Here is a 24,616-nt window from a genome sequence, read left to right on the forward strand (position 1 = left end):
GACAATACGTTTTTTGTTTCTGGTTTATATAAATTTGAAATAATGCTTCTGCTAGTGTTCTTCGAGACCAAGTCACATACATGGGAGCAACTCCCCTATCCTTTAAAAAAAAAGTTGATAATTAAAAAAAAAAATCCTTTAAGCTAAGGAGTCACTGAATTCTTCCTTCTTGTTCAAGTCAAAATATCCCCTTGCTCTTAAATGTGAAGCTACTAAGGCAGTGCTGTTCACACAGTAACACAGTCTTTTCAAACAAAAGCTCATGCAGAACTCCACTATGTAAAGAAGGTAAAAATGCAGGTGTTTCTTTTATGTGTGTGTGAGATGTGTGTTTGTTTTCAGTTCAGTTGCTCAGTCATGTCCGAATCTTTGCGACCCCATGAATCGCAGCACGCCAGGCCTCCCTGTCCATCACCAACTCCCAGAGTTCACTCAGACTCACTGCCATTGAGTCGGTGATGCCATCCAGCTATCTCATCCTTGGTCGTCCCCTTCTCCTCCTGCCCCCAATCCCTCCCAGCATCAGTCTTCTCCAGTGAATCAACTCTTCGCATGAGGTGGCCAAAGTACTGGAGTTTCAGCTTTAGCATCATTCCTTCCAAAGAACACCCAGGGCTGATCTCCTTCAGAATGGACTGGTTGGATCTCCTTGCAGTCCAACGGACTCTCAAGAGTCTTCTCTAACACCACAGTTCAAAAGCATCAATTCTTTGGCGCTCAGCCTTCTTCACAGTCCAACTCTCACATCCATACATGACCACAGGAAAAACCATGGCCTTGACTAGACGGACCTCAGTCGGCAAAGTAATGTTTCTGCTTTTGAATATACTATCTAGGTTGGTTATAACTCTGCTTCCAAGGGTTAAGCATCTTTTAATTTCATGGCTGCAGTCACCATCTGCAGTGATTTTGGAGCCCCCCAAAATAAAGTCTGACACTGTTTCTACTGTTTCCCCATCTATTTGCCATGAAGTGATGGGACCGGATGCCATGATCTTCGTTTTCTGAATGTTGAGCTTTAAGCCAACTTTTTCGCTGTCCTCTTTCACTTTCAACAAGAGGCTTTTTAGCTCCTCTTCACTTTCTGCCATAAGGGTGGTGTCATCTGCATATCTGAGGTTATTGATATTTCTCCTGGCAATCTTGATTCCAGCTTGTGTTTCTTCCAGCCCAGCATTTCTCATGATGTACTCTGCATAGAAGTTAAATAAGCAGGGTGACAATATACAGCCTTGACGTACTCCTTTTCCTATTTGGAACCAGTCTGTTGTTCATGTCCAGTTCTAACTGTTGCTTCCTGACCTGCATACAGATTTCTCAAGAGGCAGGTCAGGTGGTCTGGTATTGCCATCTCTTTCAGAATTTTCCACAGTTTATTGTGATCCACACAGTCAAGGCTTTGGCATAGTCGATAAAGCAGAAGTAGATGTTTTTCTGGAACTCTCTTGCTTTTTCGATGATCCAGCGGATGTTGGCAATTTGATCTCTGGTTCCTCTGCCTTTTCTAAAACCAGCTTGAACATCAGGGAGTTCCTGGTTCACGTATTGCTGAAGCCTGGCTTGGAGAATTTTGAGCATTACTTTACTAACATGTGAGATGAATGCAATTGTGCAGTAGTATGAGCATTCTTTGGCATTGCCTTTCTTTGGAATTGAAATGAAAACTGACCTTTTCCAGTCCTGTGGCCACTGCTGAGTTTTCTGTATATTTTTTGAGAAATAATTTTTGGAAGAAATAGAAGGCTTGACAGCAATATATACATATCTTATTTAAGATATTTTGTTAATTAATACTTTAAATGTTTAACCAAAATAATATTCTCCTGAAGTTTTGGGAAAAGAAATCAAACAATATTCTGTTAAAGAAGGCAACATTTCCCTTAATCTTCAGTTCTGTAATTAATGTAATTTAGTAATCACTATCACAGAGATGATCGTGATTTATGTCAATAAATGAGATCCGTAACTCTTATTTGTCAGATTAAGAGAAGGAACTTGCTCTGGCTTTCCTAGCCCCATTAACTCTGTACCATGCTACAGTTTTATATGGAGAAGCTGGTCTGGTATTCATGACCAACTCCAGAGATTTAGCACCAAGATTCTGGGTATGTGTTAGTTAATTGTTAGGATAAAGTTAAGAAACTACACTGAGTGAGGATCTTGTCCTTTTGCCTTGATTTTGTGACAACTGATTGTTCACACCAAGGAAATTAATGTAAAACTGCAATACTAAGATTGTAAAATTTTAAACTGTGGATGACTCTCAGTTATCTTATTACAAGGCAGGACTAGACCGGAAGATATCAACACAATGTTTAGAACTATTAACTGAGTGTTTATCAAAGTCTTTAGGTTAGGAAAGTTATTTCTACTTTGAGAATCTCAACTTTAATAGTTCCTTAAAGGTATGCTTTTATTATAATGTTGTAGGTTTTTATGCTTCATCATATTATATAGTTATAAAAATCTTCATTTTCACTGTGTTGTACACCTGAAACTTATATTTTACATCAACCATACCTCAATAAAAAATAAACATAATAAAAAAAATATTCCTTTTAGTTGCAGCTAGCCTTCCCAGAATGACGTGTTACTTTTGCATATCCTAGCACTGCGAAAAGTCATTACTGCATAAACACTTCAACTTGAGGGTGTGTCGTTTCTTAGCTCCTCGGTCCTTGCTCTTCTGTCCATACTTTGTCATCTTCCCCTAAGCCTCTCTTCTGTTAGAAATTTCAGTGGTCTAACGAGGATTGGAGCCTCCCACTTTAAATATGTGGTATAAAATCAGACTGGTATCCATCGTTATTAGAAAGCAGGAGTGAGTAAAGGTCAGTCTTTTAGCCGGCAGGCTGGCTGATTTTCCTGTGAGCATCACATGTTGGGAGAAGCTAGTTCGTCTGTCTGTGGGTTTAGGATTCAACAGCATAAGCTGTCAGCCTAACACTGATTGAAGGTGGACTGGGAGGGGAAGTGCATCTGCCCAACGGCTCGCCATTGGCTTCCTATTACAGCATTCTCCCCCGAGACACAGTCTGCATGCTCATTCACCTACCTCCTTCTCTTCCCTCCCCTTCCTTCCCTACCCCTTCATTACTGATTCACAGCGAGAGGCAGCAGCAGCAGCAACAGCAGCGCTGCTTGTCACGAACCAAGGATTGCAATGAGCTCATCCTTTTCTCCTTGCAGCTTCGCAACTGCCCTGGCTTCCTGGCTACCGCTGCTGCTGTCTCTTCTTTCTCTCTCACACACACACACACCGTCTCACACACACATATGCACAGCACACACTCACACACTCTCTCATGCTAGACCCTTCTAAGCATCTTGTCCGTTTTTACACATGTATGTGAACTCTCCTGCATCATTCTTGGCCATTTTCTCGCGTTTGATTGCTTTTGCCATTTTTTTGTTGTTGTTTTTTGTTGTTGTTGTTGTTTTTAATTTAGATCAGCATTTGATTTCATTTCCAGTCTTCTCTGGGGCTCTCTCACAGTGAATAATTTAGCCAAAATGTTTTTCTCGTGGAGACGTTAGCTGGCAGTTCCCATCACAGACTGTCTTGTGCGTGCTCCCGGGGAGACCGAAGCCTGGCTCCCCTCCCACCGCAGTTCTCAAAATTGTGGATAAGAGATCCCGCTTTCTCATTCTGGATACCTACTTACTGCTCATGGAAGAAGGGGTGCCCTGCCCAGCCCCAGCTGCTAAGCTCACAGCTCCTGTCAAAAAGTCCCAGGACATGCACGACGAGAGGAGCAAGCTGGTGAATGAGTATGCGTGTCGAGTGCTGGAACTTCTGGGGATGGGGCATCGTCTGTTTGTGCCTCGGCTTCTGGCGGTGAGACTGTTTTTCATTGAACTTCATTTGTAGAGAATCTGCCATCCTCTGTGAGAATTCCTTATATCCCCGGAAGAGGCTTGTGGTCTCCTATTTCCTTCCCCACTCCACCGGGAAGGAAGTGCAGAGTGGCCACTGCCCTGGGGCTCTGTCCGAGCCTGGTCCATGCCACTCCTTAATTGACTGGAGGAGATATGGCTCTCCTCTCTGAGCCCACATCAGTGGCATTATCTCTCTGGCAGCAAAAAGAAAAAGGTCTTATGGCTGGCCAGGCTCAGCAATAAAGCAGGATACCCGAGTGCTTGGTGGAGGCATTCTGTTATTTATGTCTCCAAAGGGTTAAATTTTACAACAGACATTATTGTGACTTATCTAGACTATGTGTGGTTTGCTTCTAACCTCTCTATTTGGTGTCCAGTTTGATTGTTTTAGTAGGGAATTTTATTCCCTAAAAATCATTGATTAGGAAATTACAGATTTCTCTCCTAGAATGTTTGAACTGTTTATCTGGAAACAGCTTAGGGCTGTTGGATCTGTGCTGAGTCTGGGAAGTCTGATTTGCTTTTTTAAAAAAATTTTATTTCCTGAAGAAGAGAAAAAAATCACTCTTCCTCACTTCCTATCAAGGGTTAAAATTAAATACCCACAATCACTGGTGCAGGGTTTCTTTTTAGCAGTTTGAGAACTATACCTAGCAACTGTTCTATAATATAATTGGTCTACAGTAGTCCTATACCATTATTTGGTAATTGGGCAAGAATAATTTCGCTTTGTCTATTTTATACAGTGGAGTTTAATGCCATTCTAGACTGTTCCTTCATTTGGTTCTCTCATATTTGAGTCTTTTCAGAAGTGCAAGATTGACCTGACTGAATTTAACTCTCTCCCTCACATATCTCCCTCTAGTATAGTTCATCTTTGTTTATACTTATCTTTATAAGTATTAACTCAGTCTTAATGCACCTATTTACAAATAAATAGGATCTCTCCTATGTCATTATAACAGGCATGTTAGGTAGCTGTGCACATGACGGGTTTCTCACCCTGAAGAAAGTCTATTTATCACTGCAAGGTGAAGTTGGATGCAGTGACCAGCATACAGTTATAGGGAAGGGGATGGTATTTTTTGAGAAATACAGTTCCTTTGTAATTTAAGAAAGAAAAGCTCAAAATATATGTTTCAATGCCCAGGTGAGGTCATCAGTGCTTACTTGAATTTTATTTCCCTGAGTCACATTTTTTTTCTTAATAAAGGAGAAAACTGAAGAATCATGATTCTATTAAAAAGGATGTTTTTTTTTAACAGTGAAATAAAAAGCATTTTAGGAGCTTTGACACTGAAAAGTGCTAAAATATGTTTCAACAAATGATCTGCTTCTCTTCAAAGAATCAGTTTTTTATCTAATGCATTTCTATATCCTTACAGACTGCTTAACTTTGTGTCTCGCAGGCTTCCACTGATAACTTTATAGTGATCTGGTACTGCCTTTCTTTGGCATTTACATTTTCAGCATTTTGAGAGGAAACATAAAATTGATAACAAGAAATGGCTCTCATACCTACATCTGCATCAGGGATGACTTTAAACTGCCTGTAGTGTAGAATGATTGTCAATAGTAAAAGCTATAGTCTTCACAAGGTTCAGATCTGTGGGGGGCTTATAGATGTCTATATGTCGCAACTTTACAAAGTTGGCTCGGTTGCCAAGTTAGGTACCCAAGTAGATACAGCCCTCACGTTGTTCTGGGCTCAAACATTACAGGTCGTAGAGCCACTTGCAGTCTATGTGAACAGTGTATGTTGAGTTATCTGTAGGGCCATTTGGAAATCTCTGACTTTGTTACACAGCTTAAAAGATTGTTGATAGAATTAGGGTACTCTACATTCTGAGAAATCACATCACATGCCTTTTAATGAGCAATATGGCTATGAATTGGGATCAGCTATCCAATGAGTTATGGCTCAGAGTTTAGTGTGTACCAGGGGGATGTCCAGTTGTTCAGCCTTGTGTTATTGGACTGCCTAATGATATGGGATCGATGGTTAATCTGCCCAGGGTGGTCCTAAGAGGAATCCTACCACGTGCAATGTTGTAATCTTTCCATTACCAGTGAGGGAAGGAACTGAAGTTTAGGTTTTCAGTCATGTTTTCAATATGACTATGTAGGGGCTAACCACATGCAAATCCCTGTTTTGCATTTAAGATCCAAGTAGTATTTTTTTCATATGAGGCCAGTTACTTTTCTTAATGAAACAGATCAAATTAAACCAAGATTTACCAAGACAGTGTTGTGGATTTGAACTCTGAGCCTTATATTTTGTTCCCTGAGGCACAGAGGGACCATCAAACTACAGGAACACCAAGCACATTTGGAATTTTTGCTTATGGTCCTTCAAAGGTACACTTAGTAAAGAATAATTTCCCTTTAATAAATCGAGTACCAGTGTTCCACTTTAGATATTACCACAAGACATAGATTCTGTGTGCAGACCACCAAGCATATGTTTCTTTGGTGAAATTAAAATACCAAAGCAGGGGATACAGATATCCTAGATACCAGCTAAATAATGTCCTCTTCTAAAGCCTGCACTTCCAAATGATTTTCAGACCTCTAAAAACTTTGCTCAGTGGAATGGAAATCCTGATAGACTCTATGCCTAAAGGAAGAAAAAGCCATTTGTGGTGAATATAGTGAAGGTGAGAAAGAGAACTGTGCCTACATTTTTTTCTCCAAATAATCCTCTAAAATAATCAAATCTAGATTTTGCTGCTGATAGAGGCCTTTAAAGAAAAGATCTGTCTTTGGAGAACAGCGAGAGGTTTGGAATAGAAGCATCTGGAGCTAACACTCAAATGTTAGAACTGTTCATTACCACCCACCCTGCCTTCTTCTCTCTTGTTTTTTTAATCACTTGAAAATGTGATACTCTTGCACTGAATTTTTCAGTGGGAAAAACACTCCCAAAATGGTATTAACAGTGGCACACAGCCAGAGTTCATCCTCCTCTGTAAGTGTGTGAAATTTGGAGAAAGAGGAGAGAAGCTTTTACTCATGTTCAGAATCTTCCTGTCCTCCTTGGTTTTTTCTTTCTTCTTTTATATGACATGGGAAATTATTATCAGATCATTATATAACATGTCAGTGTTGGCTAGAGTTTCAGTACTGGTACTCTGGGCCCTGTGCATGGTGAAACTGGAGGACTCTCAGGCCAAGGATTGACATACATCTATAGCCAAATGCTCCCACTCTCCCTCCAGTAGCCATTTAAGGTTTAATTTTGACCAGATTTCTAATGCTGTCAAACTATATCCTAGTTTTTTTTTTTTAAATTTGTAAACTTCCTTAGAACATTAATTTTAAGGAAAGAATGAAAAAGCAGATGAGAAAGTTTTTCTCCCATTTTTACCTCTGTTGTTGACTGCTGCAAGGATTGATTGCTCATTGAAGAGAGACTATATTGGATTGGTCAAAAGGTTCATTCAGGTTTTTCCATAAACCCAAACAATCCTTTTGGCCAACTCAGTAACTCTTAAAAGAAGTTAAAGACTCAAGTATAAAAGTTGCCATGTTGGAACTTTGCTGGTGGTCCAGTGGCTGACACTCCATGATCCCAACTCAGGGGACCTGGGTGGTCAGGGAACTAGATCTCCTCTGCCGCAGCTAAAGATGCCGCATGCCGCAGTGAAGACTGAAGATGCCGCATGCCACAGTGAAGACTGAAGATGCTGCACGCCGCAGCTAAGACCCAGAGCAGCCGGGTACACAGATAGAGGTCTTTTTTGTTCACTTGGTAGTGTCCAACTCTTTACAACCCTGTGGGCTGAAGCCCATGTATACTTCTGATCAGTTCAGTTCAGTCACTCAGTCATGTTCAACTCCTTTGCAACCCCATGAGTCGCAGCACGCCAGGCCTCCCTGTCTATCACCAATTCCTGGAGTTTACTCAAACTCATGTCCATTGAGTCGGTGATGCCATCCAGCCATCTCATCCTGTCGTCCCCTTCTCCTCCTGCCCCCAATCCCTCCCAGCATCAAGGTCTTTTCCAACGAGTCAGTTCTTCGCATCAGGTGGCCAAAGTATTGGAGTTTCAGCTTTAGCATCAGTCCTTCCAATGAACACCCAGGACCGATCTCCTTTAGAATGGACTGGTTGGATCTCCTTGCAGTCCAACGGATTCTCAGGTCTTCTCCAACACCACAGTTCAAAAGCATCAATTCTTCAGCATTCAGCTTTCTTCACAGTCCAACTCTCACATCCATACATGACCACTGGAAAAACCGTAGCCTTGACTAGATGGACCTTTATTGGCAAAGTAATGTCTCTGCTTTTGAATATGCTATCTAGGTTGGTCATAACTTTCCTTGCAAGGAGTAAGTGTCTTTTAATTTCATGGCTGCAATCACCCTCTGCAGTGATTTTGAAGCCCCCAAAAATAAAAGTCAGCCACTGTTTCCACTGTTTCCTCATCCATTTGCCATGATCCTTGTTTTCTGAATGTTGAGCTTTAAGCTAACTTTTTCACTCTCCTCTTTCACTTTCAACAAGAGGCTTTTTAGTTCCTCTTTACTTTCTACCACAAGAATGGTGTCATCTGCATATCTGAGGTTATTGATATTTCTCCCAGCAATCTTGATTCTAGCTTGTGCTTCTTCCAATCCAGCATTTCTCATGATGTAAGCAGGGTGACAATATACAGACTTGACATACTCCTTTTCCTATTTGGAACCAGTCTGTTGTTCCATGTCCGGTTCTAACTGTTGCTTCCTGACCTGCATATAGATTTCTCAAGAGGCAGGTCAGGTGGTCTGGTATTCCCATCTCTTTCAGAATTTTCCACAGTTTATTGTGATCCACACAGTCAAAGGCTTTGGCATAGTCAATAAAGCAGAAATAGTTGTTTTTCTGGAACTCTCTTGCTTTTTCCATGATCCAGAGGATGTTGGCAATTTGATCTCTGGTTCCTCTGCCTTTGCTAAAACCAGCTTGAACATCAAGGAGTTCACAGTTCACGTATTGCTGAGGCCTGGCTTGGAGAATTTTGAGCATTACTTTAGTAGTGTGTGGGATGAGTGCAATTGTGCGGTAGTATGAGCATTCTTTGGCATTGCCTTTCTTTGGGATTGGAATGAGAACTGACCTTTTCCAGCCCTGTGGCCACTGCTGAGTTTTCCAAATGTGCTGGCATATTGAATGCAGCACTTTCACAGCATCATCTTTTAGGATTTGAAATAGCTCAACTGGGATTCCATCACCTCCACTAGCTTTGTTCATAGTGATGCTTTCTAAGGCCCAGTTGACTTCACATTCCAGGATGACTGGCTCTAGGTGAGTGATCACACCATCGTGATTATCTGGGTTGTGAAAATACTTCTGATTACCCTCCAAAATATAAAAATCAATTTGTCCCTCAAAATAAGTCCTGCATCTCCTTTCTAATTTGCATCTGTTAATCTTTTGACTTTTTAATAGTGGGTATGCTTGGGATTTCTTTGGAAGGAATGATACTAAAGCTGAAACTCCAGTGCTTTGGCCACCTCATGCGAAGAGTTGACTCATTGGAAAAGTCTCTGATGCTGGGAGGGATTGGGGCCAGGAGGAGAAGGGGACAATGGAGGATGAGATGGCTGGATGGCATCACTGACTCGAGGGATGTGAGTCTGAGTGAACTCTGGGAGTTGGTGATGGACAGGGAGGCCTGGTGTGCTGCGATTCATGGGGTTGCAAAGAGACGGACATGACTCAGCAACTGAACTGATGGTTGAAGTAAGCTTCCCCTGTGGCTCAGATGGTAAAGAATCTGCCTACAGTGTGGGAGACATGGGTTCAATCGCTAGGTCAGGAAAATCCCCTGGAAAAGGGAATGGCTACAAGTATCTTCTCTAGTATCTTGCCTGGATAATCCCATGGACTGTAGCCTGGCAAGCTACAGTCCACGGGGTTGCAAAGAGTCGGACACAAATGAGCCACTCACATTTTCAGGCAATCTGGAGCTTCGCTAACACCAGCGGTGTCTTGAAAAGGGCAGCCACAGAGTACTCTGAATTCTGGTTTCCAGAGACTTCATCTGAGTTGGGCTGTATCTTTCTTCTTTTGTATGATCTCAGAAGCTGGACTTGAAACTAGGCCTTGGGCAGTATTAGAAAATTAGGTAACCATGCCGCCTGCAGGCGATAGACTGTTCCACACCATTTTGGGTCATCTGTTTGTAGGTAACTAGAGGTTAGTTGCACTGACAATAGAAAAGGTGCGCTTAGAGGTTTTGAATGATGAAGAAAGCTACCAGTCCTGTTTCCCTACAAACTCTATAAGCAGCCTGTCTTGAATTTCCCCAACAATTACCAAAGAGATACTCATCAGAACCAGTGTTACAGGTGAAATAGGATGTGGTATGTCTGGTATAACTGGTAGGTGGATGCTTTCTCAATAATTCAGCAGTTGATATTTCAGTTGAAGAAGCCCACTTTTGGGCTGAATTTGTTTCCAGTAACTGCCTTTCCCAGTTAAGGTGAGTTGATAGCACTTTATCCTGCTAAATATTCTCTCCACTACTTATTGCCACCATCTTTCAGTATCTATGAGGGAGGAAATAAGTCTGAGGTGTACTGAAGCTTGTTTTTTTCCCTTGGCACTGTTAGCCTGGCTCTATTTTCTGATTACTAGTTTATGAATCTAAACTTAGGCCAACCTAGTCCCCTGTGAAAATGCCTGCTGTGTGAATTAATATTTTATTTTACATTTCTATTTAAAAGAGAAGCGAAGGAGAGAAAAAATTATATATGTAGAGTGAAAGAGAGATGAAAGGAGGATTCATTCAGTTATTCAGTAAGTTTTAATTGAGTACCTCCTATAATCTAGGCATTAGTCTTATCACTGTGAATACAGTAAAGAACAAGACAGATAAGTCCCCTTTCTTTAGGATGAAAGCAAATGAAAAACTAGAAAATGAGTGGATGAAGAATGACTTGATGGGCTAGGAGGAAGAATTTAAATGCTCAGAAAAGGTCTAACTCAAATCTTGTATTTGTGCTAAAATCTAAATCACAAAAAGTTATTATCATAATGAAGATGAGGGAGAAGAATATTCCAGACAGAGATAACAAGCAGCAGCCTTCAGTTAGGAATGAACTCAGTGTGCAAAAAATAAAAACCCAAACAAACCAGAAAGAAGGCTAGTGTTCTTGGAGCTTGAGATCAAGAAGAGAGATGCAATTCAACATAATGTTGAAGAGGAAGGCAGGGCCCCAGATCATAAAGGGTCTTGCAGGTAATGGTGGTGATTTTGGATTTTATTCTGAGCACAGTAGGGACCATTGGAGAGCTTTACACAGAAGAGCAGCGTGATCCGAAAAAGTATCTAGCTGCTGTAAGGAGAGGGAAAAAGAGGGAGACCAGTTGGGAAGTTGCTGAATGACTCAGCTGAGAAACAGCAATGGCTTAGACCAGGGTGGTGGTGATGACAGCTCATTATGATCAGAATTCCTCTGACTTCCTTTTAGTCTTTCAATGTAGTTGTTAATCAGTTTTACATTTGAATTTAAATAAAGTAAAATTTGAACTTGCATGTAGTTCTGTGATTTCTAGCTACCATATTTTTTTGTTTTAATCATTTCTTTCTACCATTTTTGACAATTAAGTGCTGACTCAACACCTAATTTCTTTTTGACTTGGCCTATTTCAGTGTACTCAGTATGCCTCAGTCTCATAATTTGTCTCAGTATTTGCCAGTGATTACATGTAGTTGTTTATTGAAACATTTATTGCCTTTCTTATTATATGATCTTTCCCACAAGAAATACAGCAAAATATAAAGAAGAAGAAGAGAAAAACTATAACCTCACTCTTCAGAGAAACATTTTCTTTTATTTCCTTTCAGTCTTTTTTCTGTGCATGCATATATTTTCTGTGCATGCATATAAGTAGTTGTTATTTCTTAAGTAAATTTTGCAAAAGTAGCTTTCATAAGAAGTTCAATAGTTAAGTGGTTTGCTTCATTTATGTAATTTTTTAAGTCTTTAAGATATGGAACAATTTCTTATTTTCTTCATTTGAGCTGCTATTGTCATTAATTGAAAAGTCATCCTCTCATTAGGTGTTTGTTATATAACTCTTCTGTGGTTTAATTGTACTATCTGTGTCTTCCCAGCTTGGGAAAAAAAATCCTTAGAATGCCCACCAAGTTAAAATCACAGATGTGTCCCAGAGTTCACACTTTTTCCTTTTTCTGGCATTTTTCTTTTCCCAGAGCCATAATGTGGTTAGCTTTGCCAGGATCGATCATTCTAATCTAGAGGTTATATAAATTAAATATGTTAGCTTGTTAATTAATTCCATTGTCACTTCTAGGATTTATGGTGACTTATTTCAGCTTATACTAAAGCAGTTAGAAATCTCTTCCTAAAAATTTTTGGACCTCACCTAGATCTTGGCCAATAAAAGTTACATTCAGGAAAATAGAAATTCCTTTTGCAATGTATTTGTTATGAATGTGGGTTAAAATGTAATGGACAATTCTTGGTGATTGTTTTGTAGACCTCAAAGGAAGATCTTCTGCAGGCTGATTTTGAAGGCGCCTTAAAGTTCTTCAGAGTCCAGCTTCCAAAGAGATACAGGGCAGAGGAAAATGCAAGAAGGCTAATGGAGCAGGCTTGCAACATTAAGGTATGATATATGAATTTATAGATAATAAAGGTGGAACGTGAATGCAGAGTAACATGGCAAATTATGTAAAACTCTCTGTTTGTTGCTGGATTCTGACTGTGTTGAAGGCGATGTGGTATCTGACCTAGTCTCTCTCAGACATTTTTTGTGAAGGTGGTCTGTATCTATAGTGGCTGTATCTTCTTGTAGGACTTAGAGTGAATCTTGGCTGGTTCAGATTCTAACAAGAGGAAGACAAACATTGATCTTACAAGTGGGCTTCTAGAGGAGCCTGCTCTGATAGTGGTTTCCACAGCAGCAGACTTAGTATTTAGATTTTGCCATCTATTTTAAGATTATTTAGGGCCAAGCAAGAAACGCACCCTTCCCATCAATTTCCTGTTGGCTTGGGAATCTGTCAGAGGAGGATTTCTAGGTGAATTAGTTTCTGAAGTCGAAAGGGGTTACGTGGCTCCTGCTTCATCAGGTCTATCCATGGGCTTTTTGTGCTTAACTCTTAACTGGATTTTAAGATGGGTAAAGTCGTTCTCATTTTCAGTGAATGTTCTTGATTTGGAGTGTAATGCTTTCCAGTCAGTGCCTATGTCTATTGAGTTTCCTGTTAGATGTCCCATTGCTTTCTTCTGCTTCCTGCTAACACAGATAATGAGTGTACAGTATACAGGACTTATGGTGGTGGTGTTTGTTCCTACCTACTTATATTTTGAAATTTACGGCTATGCTTAGTGGCCATCTCTGATGGTAGATGTTGTCCATGCGTTTTGGGTTTGATACCTAATTTCTCTCTGGTTTTTGTTCTGTTTTGTTGTTTGATGTGAATTATTTAATCCAGTTGTTATTTTTTGATGTGGGAGCAAAAACAGTACTTAAAAAAACTAGGTGAAATAATCAAATAAGTTTTAGAGGTATTTGTTGATGATCATAGCCAGAAAGTTGATAATTTCCTAATGTAGAAAAATTATATAATCAAGTTTTATAATAATTTTAATTAACTTGGGGACTTCTTTTATATTTATAATTAATCCAGTAATTCACCAGAGTCCATCATATTACCAATTTGTTTCTCTTCCTTTACAGAACTAAGTTAAATAAGCTCAATTGTGAGTTTGACAAAACTAAGCTAAATAAATTTGATTATGAGTTAAAGAAAAGAAAAGCACCCTGCTTAGGCTGTGCTTTCCTTTCTCTGAGGGACTTGGAAAGCTCTGTCTTGATCTGCCCATTTCCATCCCACACCTGACAGATATATGTGGCTATATTGCTCCTTATCACATGTCTGATAAAACTAAACACATTTTATAAATAACTTGAAATAGAAATCCCTATCTAGAGAATTGTGGTATCAATTCAATTACAAGAAAGGTTTTTTAAATCTATATATGTTTTTTGGGCTGGGCTGGCTCTTCGTTGCGATGCAGGCTCTCTAGTTGCAGTGCCTGGGCTTAGTTGCCCTGCAGCTTGTGGGGTCTTAGTTCCCTGACCAGGGATTGAACCCACATCCCCTGCACTAGAAGAAAGATTCTTAACCATTGGGGTAGTACCAAGATAGTACGTTCAAAAAAAAAGTTGGAACCAGTTTACTGATGTAAGTTCTTGTACCTTTGGCATATTCTAGGAAATCTTCTTAACCTAACCATGACAAAAATATAAATTTGTTTTCTGAACAAAGATCCCAGGTCTTATAGATTTTACATTCTTGCAGAAGGAAATAGACAGCAGTGACCAATGAACATAATAAAGAATATACTTAATATGTCAGAAGGTGATAAATAGCTGTGAAAAGAGAAAAAGTAGGGCAAAATAAGCAAGATTGGGTTGATGGGGAGAAGAAGCATTACAGTTGTTAGATAGAGTAGATCTCATTGAAGGTAAAGAGATGAGTTAAGTCATGGAGATGTCTAGGGGAGGAGCACTGCAGCAGAGGCAACAGCTAATTCAGAATCCCCGAGGCTGGCTCATGCCAAGTAAAGTTGAGGAACAGCAGGAAGGCCAGTGTAGAGCTGGAAAGAAATGAATGAAAACAAGGGCAATAGGATCATAAGGCCACTGTAAGGGCGTAGGCTTTGCTTTGTATGAAGTGAGGAGCCCTTACAGAATTTTGAGTGGAACCTCTGTCTGAGGTTTTGGAGGATCACAGTGCCCACTGTGTTGAAAACAGACAAGAGGAAGGTAAGAGTAGAAGTCGGGAGATCAGTAATTACTGGGTTTGCAGTAATCCTGGTGAGAAATGATGATAGACTGACCAGGGTGATCATAATGGGGAGAGACACAGAATGGAAGTGGTTGGAACCTGGACATATTCTGAAAGAGAACCGAAAGGACTTCATGATGTATCAAACATGGGTGTGAGAGGAAAAAAGGAGCCAAAATGATTTCACAGATTTGGGATGAAGCAATTATAAGATAGAATAGCCATTGGCTTATTAGGCTCATGACTGAAAATGTGCTTTGACATAGACTTCCCTTTAGCACAGTGCCCACTGTAACACGTTTGTGTGTGTGTGTGTCTCATTAGACTTGTGTTTGAATTTTAAGTTATTTTAAACTGAATTCTAACTGTTCAAAAAAAACAACTCAATGTAGAATGTAAGTAACTCAGGAGAAAAAGATTACATTGTCTTTCAAATGAACTCTGTATTCAAAGAGATAATTTTCCAAAGGCATTAAGAAAGATGGACCTCTAAAGTCTTCATCCTGAAATGCAGACTTTTAAACCCTTGATGACTGTTTTATTTGACTAAGATCAGATGACTAAGCAGAAGCCATGTTTGTCTATAAATGTTAAAAATACATTCCAGTGGTCATGGTGACTGAATTTTGTGGGTGGTAGGTTTGAAAGACCGGCTTCATTCGGTTGATTGTTCCCGAGCTGTCAGAAGGAAGTACTATAACCTGGGGCAATGGTGTAGGGACCTATTAAAATAAAACATTCATTTCTAAGAATAAGAGAGTAGAGTGTTAAGAGGTACAGGTAAATGTTTTCAAGGGAAATCTAGAATGATGGGAAAATCACTGAAAACAAAAAACCCAGGAAAGTGATTTTAAAATATGAAATGTAACAGGGAAAGACTTCTGTCCAGTATAATTTTGAAGCTCCTCAGAGAATGGAGGTAACTAACAGTTGTCAAGCCAGAAACATGAGATCTGAGAGACACTGAAACATAAAATGTCAGGAAACAAGTCTAAAATATGACCTGAATGGATTGTTCCTGGGATGAAAGTGCTGTGTGCAACCACAGTGATTTATTTGCACATAAACAGATAGATAAGAATTCTTTAAAAAGTAATAATAGGGTTGTTATTTTGTTTTGTGTATTTTGTTAGTTTTTTGTGTTTTCTAAGGAGAGTACTTCTTAGATACAGTGCCCGCAGGGTTGTTTGGTTGTTGGTTGGTCAGTCACTGTTGTATGTTACTCTTTCCAACCCCATGGACTGTAGCCCACCAGGCTTCTCTGTCCATGGGGTTTTCCAAGCAAGAATATTGAAGTGGGTAACCATTTCCTTCTCCAACAGGTCTTCCCAGATTAGGGATCAAACCCATAGCTCCTGCCTTAGCAGGCAGATTACTACCACTGAGCCAGAACACCATCTTAATTTATAACATGATTGTGAGGTGGATGTGAGGTTTAGTTGAAAGAAGGAAGGCATAAATAGTACAGTATTCAGGGTTTGTGCTGGGACTAGAAGGTAGATCTCCAACATGAAAATTTAAGATTGTTAACCAACACCTGCATTTTGAAATAGCCTTTATATCAAGTCCTTAAACATTCATACATACTCGCACATATATACCTGAAGTGATACTTATGCTTATAATGTATGAAGCACTCTGATGTCTTTTCTTCTACTGTATTATATTCTATTTCATTTTAAACTTCTCTCCTTCCGCTTCCAAATCCCCAAGCCAAAAAGCTAGTCACAACCAACTAAATGGATTTCACAGCAGCTTACAGTTTTGAAAAAGAACTCAGGCCTGTTCCACTACTGGTCCCTCCTCCCCTTTCCTGATTCTGATAGACTGCGACTGTGAGAGGTTGTGGAGGGTGAGGTGTTACACTGAATAATGAAAGTGGGAGTCTGGTAAGGATGTGAGTCATCATGCCATCTTTATAGCAGCATATGCGGGCAACTGGAAATGTTAGGAAATGATGGACTTACAGACCAAAGCTCCATATTAGATGGAACATTTAAAGAGAAAGGCAGCTACAGTATGGAATAGGCAAAAAAGTTGAACTCATGATTTCTTATCCACAACCTGTATAAGATTAAGAAAAGAATTTCTGTTGAAAGTAATCCATTTTTTAAAAAATTTTAATTATTTTTATAGTATTTGTATATAATCATATAGTCTTCAAATGGATATGTTCTCATTTAATTACCCTTCAAAATGAATCAGTCCTCTAATTCAAAGAAACTGGGCAACCAGTAATTTCAGTCAACTGACTGGTTTTAAAATAAACACAACAGTTATAGGTAAAAAATAACTTGTGAGCTCTGTGTGTTGATAAGAGGATTTATCGATAAAGCACATTGGATTGGGTAAATAACTTTATTTTTCTGAAACCTGTGTGATACTAAATATCAGGAATATTTTTGGTGTTTTTTTTTTTATTTTTTAAATTTTATTTATTTATTTTTTTTGCTGTCTATAAGAGATTCACTTTTTTTTTTTTTAATTTTAAAATCTTTAATTCTTACATGCGTTCCCAAACATGACCCCCCCTCCCACCTCCCTCCCCACAACATCTCTCTGGGTCATCCCCATGCACCAGCCCCAAGCATGCTGCACCCTACGTCAGACATGGACTGGCGATTCAATTCTTACATCATAGTATACATGTTAGAATTCCCATTCTCCCAAATCATCCCACCCTCTCCCTAATTTACTAACATGACTTTAAATCATTCTGATATTCCTTCTGTTCCTATGATCCAGCCAGGCTAAAATGAGAAAATAGGAGAAGGAAATGGCAACCCACTCCCATATCCTTGCTTGGGAAATCCCATGGGGAGTCGAGTGTGCAACAGTCCATGAAGTACAACAGGGTTGGACACAGCTTAGCGGCTAAAGAACAAATGGCAGTTCTAGCCAATGTACGAGAGCAAAAACTTGCAAGGAATTGGGGGTTGGGGCTGAAACCAAAATCCTATTGTTTACAGATGTGAATGTCTATTTAGAAAAACCAAAATAAACTGCAAGCAAATATTTAAAGTAAAATAAAATAAAATAAAATGAGAAAATATGTTTACCAATCAGACGTTACTTTGAAAAATCATTTGGTTACTAATATATGAATATGTTACACTTTCACAAGAAGGCAAATTTTGTTGAATATCATTATTCAGTTGTTAGCTTATAGTTTAAAACTTTGCTATGGAGAACTTTTTAAACTTGGATCTTGGCTTCATGGACTCTGAGTCACTAGAAATTTGAATTTCTTTATATAACCTTCTAAGCATCCTGTGTTTCCTAGTGAGACAATATATAGCCTTTATTGGATTCTTAAGGGCAACTCAGTGAGTCAAAGAAGTTAACTTTTGTGTTATGGGATCATCTTAAGAATATAAGAAAATAAACATATTAAGAATATAAGAACATATTAAGAAAATAGGTATTTCTTTACAGCATAAGAATTTATAAATGTACCTATACATATTCAAGTATATATATCAGTTCAGTCCCTCAATTGTGTCTGACTCTTTGCAACCCCATGGACTATGCCACAGACTTCCCTGTCCATCACTGACTCCCTAAGCTTGCTCAAACTCTTGTCCATTGAGTCAATGATGCCATCCAGTCATCTCATCCTCTGTCATCCCCTTCTCCTCCTGCCTTCAGTCTTTCCCAGCATCAGGGTCTTTTTCCAGTGAGTCAGTTCTTCGCATCAGGTGGCCAAAGTATTGGAGCTTCAGCTTCAGCATCAGCATCAGTCTTTCCAGTGAATATTCAGGACTGATTTCCTTTAGGATTGACTGGTTTGATCTCCTTGCAGTCCAAATATACATATAACCTTTATAATTATTCTTTTTTTTTTTGCATACTTTTATCCAACGTTAGTCACATATTATATTAGGTTAAGTTGATTAAATTACCATTCTCCTTGGTCAAATGCATGCTAATTTGCTTCAGTTGTATCCGACTCTGTGCGGCCCTCTGGACTGCAGCCTGCCAAGATCTTCTCTCTGTGGGATTCTCTAGGCAAGAATACTGAAATGGGTTGCTATTTCCTTCTTCAGGGCATCTTCCCAACCCAGGTTCGAACCTGTGTCTCCTGTATCTCCTGCACTGGCAGGCAGCTTCTTTACCATTGGCGCCATTTGATAAAAAACTGCCAGTTATTCAACATTGTATATAACTTAATTCAATATTTCATGCCTCCTTATGTTTCAAATAGACTATTTATGTGATGATGACATATTAAAAATTTGGCTTTTTTAAACATAGAGGCATTTATTTAGTGGTCATTGCTCTGATAAAAACAAAAAGATGGGGAAAAAAAGATGAATTAGAAGAATAAAATATAACAGAAGTACTATAATACGTTAGTTCTATGGCTGTGAAAACCTTTCTTGAGGATAATTCTCCAAAAGCTGCGGAGCACATCTTTTTTTCTCCAGTTAATTTTTGTTTGGAACAGTGTTACAAGTGGCACAGTTATGATGAGCCCCATTAGTAGTAAAGTTCATCATATCGTTCAAAATATTCTTTTGGTATATCATCATAATAAAATGTTTGAACAAATAAAATAGCCTATATTACTTATATTTTATTGGCAAAATAACTTGAATGATATTAAAACTGTGGTCTGACATTACACTGAAAGAAGGACATTAGAGGGAAAAGATCATTTACTGAATAACTACTATGTGCCAGGAGCTATACAAGAAGACTTCTCAGAGGAATTAAGATGAGACCTAAGGATTAGCAGGAATTAAGGAGTACATTGGGGGCTTCCCTGGTGGCTTAGACGGTAAAGAATCCACCTGCAATGCAGGAGACCTCTGTTTGATCCTTGAGTTGGGAAGATCCCCTTGGGGAGGGCATGGCAACCCACTCCAGTATTGCTGCCTGGAGAATCTCATGGACAGAGGAACCTGGTGGGCTACAGTCCATGGGGTCGCAAAGAGTTGGACATGTCTAGTGACTAAGCACCGGAGAAGGCAGTGGCACCCCACTCCAGTACTCTTGCCTGGAAAATCCCATGGATGGAGGAGCCTGGTGGGCTACAGTCCCTGGGGTCGCTAAGAGTCGGACACGACTGAACGACTTCACTTTCACTTTCACTTTCATGCCTTGGAGAAGGAAATGGCAACCCATTCCAGTGTTCTTGCCTGGAGAATCCCAGGGACGGCGGAGCCTGGCAGGCTGCTGTCTATGGGGTTGCAGTGTCGGACACGACTGAAGCTACTTAGCAGCAGCAGCAGCAGCAGTGACTAAGCACAGCATAGCACAGCAAGGAGTACATGGAGGCAGGGGGAGGGAAGTTCCATGCAGAGAATATGCAGAGGCTCAGAGGTAATAAGAATAGATCGAGTTGTCCAAAACCTAAATACAGTTCTTACTGGAAAATAGAGTTTGAGGAGGGAGGGAATGAGGGGAATAAATGGAAGACTAGAGGGATAAGCAGGGGCCAGACAGCTGGTACAGAGCCGTGTAACCCTGTAATCCAATGGTAAGCAGCTTGGATTTTATCCTGGGGGGAGGGGAATGGATTGAAGTTTTAAATAGGAGACACAAATGATCAGATTTACGTTTTAGAAAGGCTTTTCTGGCTGGTGTGTGGAAAAGGGATTAAAATGGATAAGATTAGATATTGGTAACAGACCAATTCAAGAGTGGTTGCATTAATCCAGTTAATAAGTGACCAGACTAGTATTAAAGAGATGTGGACAGATTCCAGAAATGTTCATGAGATAGAATCAACAGATTCTAGTGATTAAGTGAGAGCTTAGGGCAGAGAGTCGGACACGACTGAGCGACTGAACTGAACTGAACTGAACTAGGGCAAAGAAGGAGAGTCAGTAATGACTCTAAGGATTCTTACTTAGGCAACTTGGTAGTAATCACTTTATGAAGGCAAGCAAAGAACAAACTACAAGGATGGAGGATAACGAGTTAAGTGTGGGACATGCTAAGCTCATGGTGTATCCACAATCTCAAATCCAAGTACATAAAACTATCCAATAGGCGGTAGGTTTGGAATGGAAGTCAGATCTGAGCTGAAAGTAGGCGTTTGGATGTCATCAGTATTTGAACTATAGGAGTTGGTGAATTTTCAGAGGAGCAGAGAAAAGGGTTGAGGATAGATTCATTAACATATAAGAGATGTGCTGAGGTATAGAAGCTAGTAAGACTGGAAAGGTAACACCCAGAATAGTGTGAAGTGTGAAAGCAAAGGGAAAAGGTATATTTTCAAGAAGGAAGAAGTTGAACAACTAACCAGGATACTTAGAGTTCACATAAGGTACTGAGAGTAGAAGTGGATGTCATGCAACAGTTAATGATAAAGAGGTGCTTTAGTGACAGCAGTTTCAATGGGGTGATGATGTATAACAACCAATGATTCAAGGAATAAATGGGAGGTGAGTCAATGGAAAAGGGAAGATGAGACAACTTCTTCTAAGGAGTTTAGCATAGGGTGATAACAGAGGATGACAGCCAGCAAGCCAGAGCATAAGTACAGAAGATGTGAGGTTGAGATGAATTTTGGAGGATGGGGAAGATGGCTTTAAATGCTTAAAACTCCCTCAATGAATCAGTGTCTTCATATAGTATCTACTACATGCCAGGCACTGTGCTAGGCCCAGGGAATGCAAAGTTGAACAAAAGCAAAAAAAACTCCCAGAACTCATGGAGTTTATATTGTGCAGAAGATATTAATTAATCATGCCTTAATAGATGTACAATTATAAAGTGAGACAAATGCTCAGAAGGGATATAATAAAGATATATGAAGAGCAGAGAGCAAAGGAACCTGACTTTGACCCAGGGGATTAGGTAAAGCTTTCTTGCACTGAAATGATAAAGCACTTCAGACTGAAGGAAATGTGCGGACGCTGTGGGGTGGGAGTGTGGTATGTTTAAGAAATAGGAGATGGCTCAAGGAATGATGACGGTTGGTATCCAGGGGCCAGACCATTCATCTTCAAATAAGAAGGAAAGGTCCACAAGAGAAAAAGCTAAAGAGTAGATATATATCAACAGAGACAGACCTCAGATAAAAGAATGTACTTTTTTTCCATTACAGCAGGAGGGACTGAGTAGATGGGGAATAAAGGCAAATGTGCAGGTTAAGGAAGGGAAGGGAAGGATGAAAGAAATTGAATTCTCATATTCCATTTAAAGGTTTCTCTGATTTCTGTTAAGCAGCATCCAGAATCAAGGGAATGTACTAGAGCTAGAGATCTAAAGAATATGGACAAACTTTTAGATATTGTAGAAAATGGAAGAACTAACAGAAAACACAAAAGAATTCTTGGGCTGAATTGTTGGAGATCGTGAATTCATAATGGCAAAAATCTGCAACTTGTTTGGGAGTTTCCCTGGAAACACCCACCAGTCCAAATGTACACCTGAAGAAAGTGGTTAAGTGGTTTCACCTGTAGCTGAGGTTTCCCACCATTAGACAAAAGGGCAGTGGTGCACTAGTAAGTCAGACCTTTGGGGGCATGAGAAGGAGGAGTAAAGGGTAAAACTCTGATTTGTAGCTTTTGCCAGTTTCCAGGTAGAATACTTCTGCCATGGCCAATTTCAAGGTACCAGTGATTTAACAACTGGCACACAATTTATAACTATTAACAGTCATTTCTGTTGGACTGGTAGCTTCTAACACCAGCACACCACGGGGTCAGAGAGAGAAGGCTCGTAGCAGGAGAGTGGTTAACATGATAGATAATGGAATAGAACCAGTGAAAGAGAGAGTGAGGGCAGATAAGGATTGTGAGGCTGTAGGACAAGTGGGTGAGGGAGAGGGACAAAGAACTGAACTCCAAGAACGCAGAGAGTGGTGGCTAAGGACGTTCAAAGTCTTATTGGTGATTACCCAAGAGAAGTGCATCTTCTCTCCAAAAACACTTTTATTTTAAGGACAGTTTAGTGACATTAGATGATAATACTGACCTGTGCTCAGAATTTTCAGTTGGTAGCTCAGGCTATGATTTTTCCAATAGTAATGTCTGAGAGTTGGACCCATAAAGAAGGCCAAGTGCTGAAGAATTGATGCTTTTGAACTGTGGTATTGGAGAAGACTCTTGAGAGTCCCTTGGACTGCAAGGAAATCAAACCAGTCAATCCTAAAGGAAATCAACCCTGAATATTCATTGGAAGGACTGATTCTGAAGGTGAAGTTCCAATACTTTGGCCACCTGATGCAAAGAGCCAACTCATTGGAAAAGACCCTGATGCTGGGAAAGATTGAAGGCAGGAGGAGAAGGGGACGACAGAAGATGAGATGGCTGGATGGCATCACCGACTCAATGGATATGAATTTGAGCAAGCTCCGGGAGATGGTGAAGGACAGGGATGCTGTGCTGCAATCCACGGGGTCTCTAAGAGTTGGACACGACTGAGTGACTGAACAACAACAAAAGCTCAGGTTTCCTAGTAGCAGTAAAATCACACCAGCTGCTAAATATTTTGCCATCCATGGCTAGTTCATACAGTTTGCTTCTCTCTGTCCTAATGAAATTACCACCATCACTACCATTTTACTCTAATCGTAGAGATTTGAATAAACAAAAAGGGCAGAGACTGTAAGAGTAAGGGAAATAAGAGTAAGAGGAGGGCTCTAGTGGCTGAAAACCAAGTCCTACCCTAGCATCATCCTCTTTCACACCAAAATCATCTTCCTAACCTTGCTAGAGAGGGGGCCATCACAGACCACATGTTACCATGGTAACTGCCTGCCTCCGAAAACTCTAGGCTCTTAGTTACCTATATATTATACTATGATGGACCACTATCCATTCTCCCAAAGTGGGTTAATACAATTTGATCTTGCCTCTCACAAATCATGCTTTCCATGGACTAGAGGTAAATTCATTTATCTGGAGATTTAATATTTTGCCCTCTAAGAACTCCATATCTGTAACCATGGATTTGAACTTAACTGTTTGAAAATAACTTTCTCACTAGAGCAAAACTATGAAGAACATTTGTATTAAAAGCAATTTACCTCTAATTTCTTCATGCCGTTTGCTATTTCTTTCTGGCGATTGTTGCTGTGTATAAACAAGAATGTAATCTCCCAAATAGAGGCTTTTTCTGAATTAGCAATGAGGCCACACAGAGGCTTTTGTTGACTCCATGAATCTAACACACGCACCGTTACGTGCATTGTGGAAAGGGCTCATGTTTAATGGAACCATATTTCGTGTTCCTTTCCTGTAGAGACCACTCACAGCCACAGTTTGGACTATTTGGTTTCAACTGTCATAGTGTTCTGCCAGGTTACTGTTAGTTTTGTTATAGGCTACAATGATGTGATCATTAACAAATAGTGAAGGAGTTTTGATATGAAAACATTTGCCTCACTTTTCCTTTGAAGCTTCTGTTAACACTGATAACCCTCAGTGTACCTTGAGATTTGGAGCATTGTTTTATTTTCCTGCGAACAGGGATTAATAAAATTTGATCCTGCCTCTCACAAAGCACACATTGTAGGTACGAGCAGATTCCTTGCATTAATATTTGCCATGCTCTGAAACAGTTCATAACAAATAGAGAAGACAGGCCAGAGCTCCAGAAGCCCAAGCCTCAGCTGCCCTTCATCTTTAGAAAGCTCTGCTCTTCTCACCATTCCTAATCAGCTGGAACGCATTTGTATCCTTCATTGCTTCCACCATTTTATTCTACCATCATATCTGCTTCTGCCATTCATTCTCTTTCAGTTTATTAAGGAGAAAGCATGTAAACACTTTTAAATTAACTTGATGGGTGAACCTGCATATTGCCTGATGAACTGATCTATAAAAAGCATTCCATTGTCCTAGTCCAAGAAAAGTAAGATAAATGGATATAAAAATGGATTTTTATGTGGGCATCTCTTTTTTCAGAAACAGAAATACTAAATCATAAGAATACTTGTATCTCAAACTTGGTACATTGTCCCTAGAGCT

At 39.8% G+C, this 24,616-nt stretch overlaps 1 protein-coding gene across 8 annotated transcripts in view; it reads left to right on the forward strand.

Moving 5' to 3' along the window:
- The window catches only part of RABGAP1L (RAB GTPase activating protein 1 like), a 726,983-nt gene that overhangs the window by 560,104 nt on the left and 142,263 nt on the right, over positions 1-24,616 (forward strand). For 5 of the 8 annotated variants that reach the window (XR_011247784.1, XM_069546100.1, XM_069546103.1 and 2 more), the window contains exon 19: positions 12,371-12,499. Coding sequence is in view for 7 of the 8 variants with exons in the window: in XM_069546100.1 (XP_069402201.1) it covers positions 12,371-12,499 (129 nt within the window). In the remaining variant the exon portion in view is untranslated. Of the gene's footprint in view, positions 1-3,015; positions 3,839-12,370; positions 12,506-24,616 lie in introns of those variants that run through there. The other 3 variants (XM_070289247.1, XM_069546105.1, XM_070289244.1) reach the window with 3 other exon arrangements.

This window comes from Ovis canadensis, chromosome 12 (genome assembly GCF_042477335.2).
Source record: "Ovis canadensis isolate MfBH-ARS-UI-01 breed Bighorn chromosome 12, ARS-UI_OviCan_v2, whole genome shotgun sequence".
Classification (NCBI taxonomy): domain Eukaryota; kingdom Metazoa; phylum Chordata; class Mammalia; order Artiodactyla; family Bovidae; genus Ovis; species Ovis canadensis.